Raw genomic sequence first — 9,289 nt, forward strand, 5'->3', positions numbered from 1 at the left:
CAGGCATGTGCACATAGCCACTTACTAATACTGTATTCAACATGTGATTATTAATGTATTTATATTTCTTATTATTTTGTTGCATTGTTAATTTGTTGTTTTTATTTTTGTTAAAATTAATCAATTATTTTATTTTCCTTTAGTTTTATATAAAAGCCCTTTACATAGACTCACCCACAGATAAGCAGTTAAAATAATCAGACAACTTGTCTTTGTCTTGTCTCAGAGAACTGGGTGCTCTGCTAAGCAATCCCCTTCACACTCTGCAGTGCACATTCAATTCAAGTACATGGCTTTTCTCCAGTAGCCTAATGTTATGCAAAGCAGCCAGGTAGACGCTATTGAGAATGTCTCGCCACTGACGGCGCTAACCTTCAGAGGCTATTGTTTAAACTTTAAGGTGTTAACGACCGCCGCTGACGGTGAGTGCATGTTGAGCACGCGCGGCCCCCACAGTCTCATAACTAAGGGTACGCCGTACCCGCCCGTACCCCCTAGAGCTCAAGAAGAAACGGAAAAGAAATCAATAGGAAACAATGCTGTCGTCTCACCTCACACATGTGGTCATATTGGGGCCGGTGATGAAACGTCCATCTTCTCCATAGTACCCGTTCAAGTGAAGAGCCACAGGGAGACAGTGTTGCAAACATATGCATTTTTGGACCATGGAAGCACATCCACATTCTGCACTGAAAACTTAATGAGAAGGCTAAACATTACCGGACAAAAAACTAATATTCTTCTCCGCACAATGAACCAAGTGAAGCCTGAGACCAGTCACCATATCTCAGGTTTGGAAATAGCCAAGTTGGACAAAAATGATTTCATACAACTCCCTAATGTGTTCACTCATAAAACCATGCCTGTCTCACAACACAATATTCCAAAAACAACAGGGCTTGTCACCATGGCCTTATTTGAAACATATCAAACTGCAAGAAATAGACTCTGGTGTTGACCTACTGATTGGCAGAAATGCTTCAAAGTTATTGGAACCTTTTTGGAGGTGGTTAACAGCCAGGCAGATCGACCATATGCTGTGAGGACCCTATTGGGGTGGGTCATCTATGGTCCCTTGATAGGAGACAACAATGTCAGGCATGAGACTGGCTGCACTGCTGCGGCTGTCAATCAAATCATATATCCAGAAAAACAATCAGGACTTCAGTGAAAGAACAAGCAAGGAAATGGAAGCCAAGTCAGGGTAGGATGAAAGATGGACTACTGCGTGAAACAGATCTGTTCCGCAAGGTGGCTTGCCTCCCACAAGAAACGTTGGTGGTTATGTCCTCATACCCTTTCGCCATGGTCTGGAACAGCAATATTAAAGGTTACATTTTATTTTTCTTTCAGCTAGTTCCCGTCATGGCTGCACCTTCCTCGATCATCACCTGCTTGTCTCTCTCAGCACACCCTAAATTTGCTATTTGTCTTGCGTTTCAGCATCCTTCTCCCTCCGCCTCAGATAAACCATCTCTACCTCACCTCTCGCTTTATCCACCTCTCTTGCTTTATCGTCTAACCTTCTAACCTGGGCTTATACTCAAATGTAGTCATTTCTGTTCTCATCCCTCCATGTTGCTTCTAATGAGAATCGTAGCATTTTCAATCCGGCCGCCTCTAGTTCTTTGCCCTCTACTAACATGACCACTTGCCCGGTGATTTATTGACTATGGTTCACATAATTTATTTTCTGATATTGCACTAACATGTTTGTGCTGTCTTTTTCAGGTCATGTATGCCAGGGATGTGTGGTTGGAGGATGGAAAGGAGACAGAGGGTACAATTCCTAATAATTGGATCGACAGGGGTAAGGGAACCATTAGATGGCCAAATGCCAAACAAACACAACTTACAAGATGAGAAAGGACCCCCAGGAGGACTGGCTGACGTCCCAGTTAGTCAAGATAAAGATGACTTCAGGCAGGTTTTTGGATCATTTACTCAATAATTCAAGTACAAATAGTTGAATCAATGTTTACAGTTGAATTGTATAACTTCTAGTTAAAGCTTGTGAATGTGACAACTACAACCTGACCAGCCAAGCAGAGGAGGAAGAGGAGGATGTGGATGTGGTGATAAGAGGGAAGAGGAAACCTGTTAAAAGACAAGATGATGACTGATGTAGAGTTCATATGTTTCTCAAGTAACTTCTAAATATGAAATGTGTTAACAGAAACTGGGCCTCACATTGTAGACCATTCATGTTTTATATGACGTTTTGGAGCATTATGGGTAACTTTCTTCTATAATCAATTTATAAGTCCATTGTCAAAAATGACAATCAAATGCTTTAATAAGCCGTATAGGTGTCCTTTCCTATCGCACCAAGGAAGTTGCAGTCCAGCCAGGACAACAATGTGTTACTCAATGCTTGTTGAGTATTGATGTCAATTTATGAAATACCAGTAAGACTCCCTAATCGGGAGATAAGCGACCGTAGGTCACATGTATACAGAAGAGGGCTGTAACGGCGATTGGTTCCTAGTTGTGTGGAGGGATTGTTTGTGGGGGGCAAGCCCCCGAGTTACGGCATTTTATGTGAGCTGCAGTGGCAGGGGGTCCTTTATGTTTCAGACTCTGAAAATCAAGCCCTGGATGGCCTGGTGGATGTCGTGGTGGACACCATGTCTGTCGAGTTGGAGCATGCTGAGGGGTCTTGGCACAGGGAGATGTCTACACACAGTGAGTATGAATCACATTTAAGCAGTCACCTTTTGTATTTGGTATCTAAGAACATTCTTTGTCTTTTCCAGGCTCCCGACATGCAAGTGTAGCACCTCGGAGCAGAGAAATGTCCACACCCCGTGAGTATTCACTTTCTCCATTGCACCAACACATTTTAAGTACAGTCAGTACAAGGTGTTACATGTTGTGCATACTAAAGAAATCATTACCATACCTAATTCACAAGCAATGAGTAAGTAGTTACAGGCTCAATGTGTTGAACTATGTGTATCAGAGGAGATGTGTGATTGTCAACATCTAAGACCAACCAGTAGGGGTAGTCTTTTTCAGTGTGACATGGTGTTGTAGTAGTATTATGTCCAAGTATTAAGTCTTTAGTGATGGCTCCAGCCATCAGGCACAGTGATGGCTCCAGACACAGTGTCGGATACCGGCACAGCATCAGGACCAGCCACGACTCCAGGTACAGCAACAGCTCGGAGGCACTCTGTCAGGTCCAGACATGATGACAGGTCCCACCGCAGTGATGGGTCGAGGAACACGGTCAGGTCCAGACATGACAGATCCAGGGACACGGTCAGGCATGGTGAGTTGTCCAAAGGCCCCAAGTAATCAAAACCTTTACAATTCAGCAAGTAGTATCGTGCACCCCTAATTGTTACAATATGACATATTTATTATTTCTCATCTAATGTATAGTCATCTGTCTTGGAAAGTTTTAATGCAAAAATATCACTTTGTAATTTCTAAAATGTACTTTTGTTCTTATTACAGGTGCTATGCAGTGACTGAGAGGCCAACATGGGCATTCCCATTGCCAGCACAAGGTAAGTTCTGAGCTATTTCAATGAAGACCCCCAACAAACTGGGGGACACTTAATTTGCAACCCTTCTCTCTTCTGCCCATTCTCTCCTTTCTTCCTTTACTGTTCTCTCTGTCTCCTCTCCTATCGGGACACAAAAACTGCTCTTCAATTATATCAGTGTTTTGTATCATTGTAGGGTGGTGTCTATAACATGTCTCTGTGTACACTTACTTATTTTTCAGTATACCAGAAGAAAGTCCTGACCATATCAATATTCACTAAAGAACCTGCCTCTTCAGCGGCCAGTCATGTTGAGAGAATGGAGGACTTCCAGAGAGAGGAGCAACTCCTCAGTGATGTCCAAGCTTTTAATACCCTGGTAGGCTTTTCAAGAGTCTGGAAGTAATGAACAGCATAAGATGCACTCGCACACTTTTTACGTTCCTCTGGGATATGTCAGTGAAAGTTTTCATGGACTTATTCCAACAGGTGCTGCAACTTTCCCGTTATAGAGGGAAGGACGTTAAGGACTGTGTCCACAAAGTTCTTGACAGGTATGTTTCAACATACACTATGAATTAACCCCTGTGTGATGTTTGGGTGCGCTGTGGTTTTCAATGTGTGAACACTTATTTGGTTAATTCTTCTAGATGAGCGCCTGACTGCATGTTTCCATTAATTTGCCTTTTTTTTTTTTAGCTTAACACCTGAATCCTCTGTTATGTCATGTCAATGACATAATGGTTGAACATTAAGTGAAAATTAGTAGTATAAAGGGTTTATACCATGTTTTACAATAAATCCTAATCCTACTACATTATCAAATGTAATTTGTTTTTCTTAAGGCTCTTCAGTAACAGTCTGATGGCACAGTTGAACATGAAGGGGGAAAAAGAGAAGACTGCGGCTTTCAGCGCAATACAAGGTAAGCCCATATTTCATGTTGACCAAGGACAAAATCAAAATGTAATTGGGTAAAACATGTCCTTTCCGGTTGACATAAAAAAAATACAATGCCAACTGTCTACCGTTACCGTTGCTATCATAACATTTTAAATAACTGGTGGTTAGGTGTAGAAGGGAGATGGCTTTGTATTAAACTAGTTGTGGATGTACAAGCATTTTTGCATGTCAATATGGAGACTCGCAATCAGTTTTATTGTCACTTCCACAACACACACTAGGCAAACAGGGGAGCAAAATGCCATTCTCCTCAACTCATGATGCACATTAAAAAGAGGCAAACATTAAAAAGTAAAGAGCAGACAACATTGGTAAAAAGTGCTGATGCATTCAAAGTGCAATCCATCTTTCAAGATGTTGGTTTTGGGGGCAATACATGGTTCAGGGTTCTGATGGTTTGGGGCAGCTGTTGGATGACCTGCTGGTGCTTCCCCCTGAGCTCTTGAACCTCCTACCAGATGGCAGGAGTTCAATCGAGCTGTGTATTATGTCAGATAGGGACTAGGACAGCATGTTGCCTTTGCACATTTTTTATTGCCTTTTTCTACTATGCAGATGCAGTCATGAAATTCGACCCAGAAGCCACAGAGGACCTCATAAGGCAGCATGCCGCAGACCACCTCAAGCATGCTCCAGCGAGAAGGGGAGGACACACAGCAGGCACTCAGGACTGATTTAACTTGAACTTTCACTGTCCATTGTGGGGGATCTTAGTGTCACAGTATTGTACAGTGTTGTGTAATTTGAACTTGTGTTCTGTTCAACGAAGTAGCTCTGGTTGGACCTTACCCTGGTAGCTCACTGGCTATTCAGTACAGCACTTGTTTAATATGTTTCAGTTGTTGTGGAACCGGCCCAAGCAAAAAGGGTGTCCCTGCAAAGTAAGCTGTGCTATTATGTTTTATTATTATTTTATTTTCATTCGACTAGTGACGTGGACTTGGACTTAGCCCCCCTCGGACATACCTGTGGACTACACCAGGTACAAATGACTTTTTTGTTGCTCTCCCTCATGGAGCTACTTGCGGATTATACCAGGGTCAGTCCACCCTAGGTGGACACGCACTGACCTTTTGCACCTTAATCCCATGTATAACGCACTGACTTTTTTGTCTTTTTTTTTATTGTACTCTTTTTCTCTAAGCACCTTAACGTCATAAGTATATCATGCACAGTATACGTACATTGCTGCTATGCTCAGGCACCTTAGTTTTTATTATCTCAGGTACTTTGTAAATATGTAGATAACTTGTTTGGCCTTCTGCTGTTCTCTTGTTTGATCTCCTTCCCACTTGCCCCCCACCCCTCTTCTTCTTCCCCCCCTCTTCTTTCTATGGAAATTAACGTTGCGCTGGGAACGATGTACAAAAACGAATTTCACCCACTTTTGTACCTTGTAAACCTGTGATGTGACAATAAACCTGATTCTGATTCTGACGTGTAAAAACAAAAAAGAGAAGTTAACTGCTCTGTTCTGGATCAAGCTTAATCAGCCCTGGTGACTGCTTTGTGTGTGCTTTGTGTTAAGTGGCTGTCCCGCTTCTGTTCTGTCAAAAATAATTCAAAGCTGGCTTGATCTGCTGTTTGTTTGAATACTTAATTAGTCAGATAGGTAAACGTCATGAGGTACGTTAAGGCTAAAAGGATAACGCAAGTCCTGGGGACTTGTTTCCATTGTGGTCCTATGAACTAGATTCCATTTCAGGGGGTCTAGTTCCAGTCCACAAATATTCCACAATCATATGGAATATTTGTGGAATACTGTAATTGTGGAACATTTGTTTGCGCAGCTGTGTATTCACAAGAAGAATAAAGAGATAATAAGGAAATAAGTGTGTATTGAATTGTGATTTGTTTGTAAACCTCTGTGTACTGTATTCCCAGTTTTCAGAAGGTGGCATAACCATTTGATCTTGTTCATTTTCCTGTAGCTTTGTTTGATTAGCTTAGCAGCATGTTAACTACTAACTATGTTAAAGCTACAGGAAAATGAACAGGAAATGGGGATTACAGTTATGCACCGAGCCTAGAAGAAGTGGATTGTTTGATTAGTTTATTGAATATTAAAATTCAAAAGGATAAAAAACACAAGAAAGCCCGTAGGCTTGTTTCAATCGTGGTCCTTTGGGAAAGGGGACATAGGGAGCTACAATACAATACAATATAATAACATAAAAAACATAAAACAAGGCCAAATAAAACTTACAAATTCAAAAAGGACAAACAGAAGACTAAACATCAACTAAACAAAAATTAAGATTGGGGTAAAGATGTCTATAATTAGTCTAAATTTGACGTAGAAAAGATGACCACATTTGGACTAGAATAAGCCCTTATGTAGAGGTTTGGACGTTCAGAAGACATCAGACAAAGACGCAATTAAAACTTTCATTCTGCACCCTTCAGGGACCAAAATGGGACGTTCAAAAATGACCTCATTGCACATTGGGAATAAAATAATATACTGTATATGTGAAAACATCTGTTCCATTCCTGTTGTTCCCTGAAGATGAAATGGTCGAGCTCGTTTGCCTGACCCCCAATTGTTATAATTGATCGTTCCTTCCGACCGACCGAGAGGCATACCGGACCGAGGTGGAAGGGCAACACTGCCCTCTAGTGGATACATCCAGTTTGTACACGCACATGTTAACCCAGAGTACAGAAGTCCTGACGTCACTCGTCCATCCCCTGGGTCGTAAAGTCATTTCCCTATGGAGAATAACATTGGGTCATCATAGAATCGTCTCATAAGAATTGTGGTCCAAAAATAAACAAACTGCCTCGGCGATATTGTCAGGGAGGAGCCTCGGCATTGTTTATGATAGTCAGTCACTCATATTTGAAAAAGTCAGTTTCTGGCAAATTTAACTAATTCGGCAGAAGTAACATTAGCGTTTTCTCACCGTCAGTTGATGCTTCATATCCATAAGAGTAAAACCGCCGGGGTCATTTGTTTATGTTTGGAACACAGTTCTTATTTGACGCGATATTAAACACGTCTATGGGAATTCAGAACAGGGGGGAAAAGGTTTTAAAGGTTTACGGTTCTAGAGGTTTTACATCTTCTAAAGCTCTAAGGTATTCTCTAAAATTCAAATGGTAGCCGATATGTCCTAAGTAGGCCGAACGTTGTAGAGTTGGAACGGAGTTTGTAGCTAAAAGTATGAAGGACTAGTTAGGGGTCAAAAAACGGGCCGAATACGTAGTGACAATAACGTCAGTGTGCTCGCTAAGTATATACTGTTAGGCACATACGTGAAATGTGGCCTCTGCACTTTAACAGCCTCCAATCACTCTAAGATTGCCACATTGTTGACCTGACCTGGAATCGTACCCAGCACATCCAGGACCTCTGGTTCACCAGGCAGGCCCACTAACCACTCAGCTATAGCACTCTGATTAACATCATGTCAGAAAATGAAATGAAACAGAGGTCTGACTATACTGAGTCAGAGTCAAGCTTTACAAAATGTAAGTTGTGTAAAAAAAAGTCTCACTATACTAAGTTGTTATTTGTTTGTTTAAGTCAGGCTATACTCTACTCAGAGTCATAAGTTTACAAAATGTACTAAAGTACAGTGAACGTCTGTGCGGTTTGTCTTCATCACTGAAAATAACGTACATGTAAACAGATATAAAACTGCTGTCATGTGTAGTTGGGGTGAAGAAACACAACCATTTCACTCCTAATAGTACCTATTTGATTTGACATCCTGACTTGCTGCTGTGGCTGAGGCTTGAACCTGTTACCTGCGGCTCACTAGTCAGTGACTCTATCCATTCACCTACAGCTGTTTCCTTGTAATCTGTGGTTCTAAAACGTTTTGTTGTCAACCCCCCAAATTGACATGTATTTGGGCAGTGGACCCCAATGTGAAAAGATGTAGTGTCAGGGCCCCCCATGAAAAAGATTTATATTTATGCTGTAACACATTTTAAAGTTATTTGTCTTGTTTGTTGTTCAAGTCAAAGCACCAGGAAGGCTGTACTTGAGAGCCATCTGTTAGCTCAATGGGTTGAGACACAGTATTCATGATCCAGAGGCCATGAGTTCAAATCCCATTGATGTCTTTCCTATGAGTCTTTCCTTTGCAGACTGGCTTCCAGAAGATCAAGTGAAAACCATCAGGAAGGCTGTATTTGTCATCCAACTCTTAGCTCAATGGGTTGAGACGCAGTATACATGATCCAGAGGCCATGAGTTCAAATCCCACTGGTGTCTTTACTGTGATGCTTTCCTTTGCAGACTAACTTCTAGAAAAACAAGTTAAAAGCACCAGGAGACCTGTAACTCTCAGCCAACAGCATAGCTCAACTGGTAGAGCATCTGTCCAATAACATGACTTGACTTCACTTGAGTGGGTTTGATTCCCACTTGAGTGAAGTTTCCCCGGTATCTTAGGGCAACGGATAAATTGACTGATATCCTTAGTGATGCTTCCCTTTGCAGACTAACTTCCAGAAAACAAGTTAAAAGCACCAAGAAACCTGTAACTCTCAGTCGACAGCATAGCTCAACTGGTAGAGCGTCTGTCCAATAACATGACACTTCACTTGAGTGGGTTCAATTCCCAGTCGAGTCAAGTGTCCCCGGTAACTTGGGGCAACGGATAAATTGACTGATATCCGTAGAATAACTTGTAGGAGTGTGCTGGTTCAAATCCAGTTCAACCCAGGACCGAGCGGTCCTGGGTTCGATTCCCACTAACGTCAAGTCCCCGGTAAATTGGGGCAGCGGATAAATTGACTGATATCCGTAGAATAACTTGTAGGAGTGTCCTGGTTCAAATCCAGTCACCACCTTAGTAACTGAGACCGAATCTGGCCAA

General features: G+C 41.8%; 1 protein-coding gene across 5 annotated transcripts; it reads left to right on the top strand.

Annotated features, from left to right (window-relative positions):
- The first annotated feature begins 2,513 nt into the window (after positions 1-2,513).
- Positions 2,514-5,968, top strand: LOC311063261 (uncharacterized protein). 5 transcript variants are annotated; one of them, XM_084082567.1, is made up of 8 exons: positions 2,514-2,685; positions 2,757-2,807; positions 3,079-3,274; positions 3,463-3,515; positions 3,737-3,873; positions 3,984-4,048; positions 4,340-4,419; positions 5,013-5,968. In XM_084082567.1, the coding sequence occupies exons 5-8, from the start codon at positions 3,814-3,816 to the stop codon at positions 5,129-5,131; spliced, it is 324 nt and encodes a 107-aa protein (XP_083938693.1). In that variant the 5' UTR covers positions 2,514-2,685; positions 2,757-2,807; positions 3,079-3,274; positions 3,463-3,515; positions 3,737-3,813; the 3' UTR covers positions 5,132-5,968. The 5 variants fall into 5 exon arrangements, with proteins under 5 accessions (XP_083938693.1, XP_083938694.1, XP_083938692.1 ...); XM_084082569.1 differs by having other exon boundaries at positions 2,658-2,685; positions 2,736-2,807; XM_084082570.1 differs by having other exon boundaries at positions 2,666-2,685; positions 2,736-2,807; positions 3,067-3,274.
- The last annotated feature ends 3,321 nt before the right edge of the window (positions 5,969-9,289 follow it).

This window comes from Gymnoscopelus microlampas, assembly GCF_963454915.1.
Source record: "Gymnoscopelus microlampas genome assembly, chromosome: 16".
Classification (NCBI taxonomy): domain Eukaryota; kingdom Metazoa; phylum Chordata; class Actinopteri; order Myctophiformes; family Myctophidae; genus Gymnoscopelus; species Gymnoscopelus microlampas.

Bases quoted from the DNA above. Each gene is read 5' to 3' on its own strand.
- LOC311063261 (XM_084082568.1), top strand. From the start codon at position 3,814: ATGGAGGACTTCCAGAGAGAGGAGCAACTCCTCAGTGATGTCCAAGCT. The intron at 4,049-4,339 runs GTATGTTTCAAC...GTTTTTCTTAAG, and splicing joins GTCCACAAAGTTCTTGACAG to GCTCTTCAGTAACAGTCTGA. The intron at 4,420-5,012 runs GTAAGCCCATAT...TCTACTATGCAG, and splicing joins GGCTTTCAGCGCAATACAAG to ATGCAGTCATGAAATTCGAC.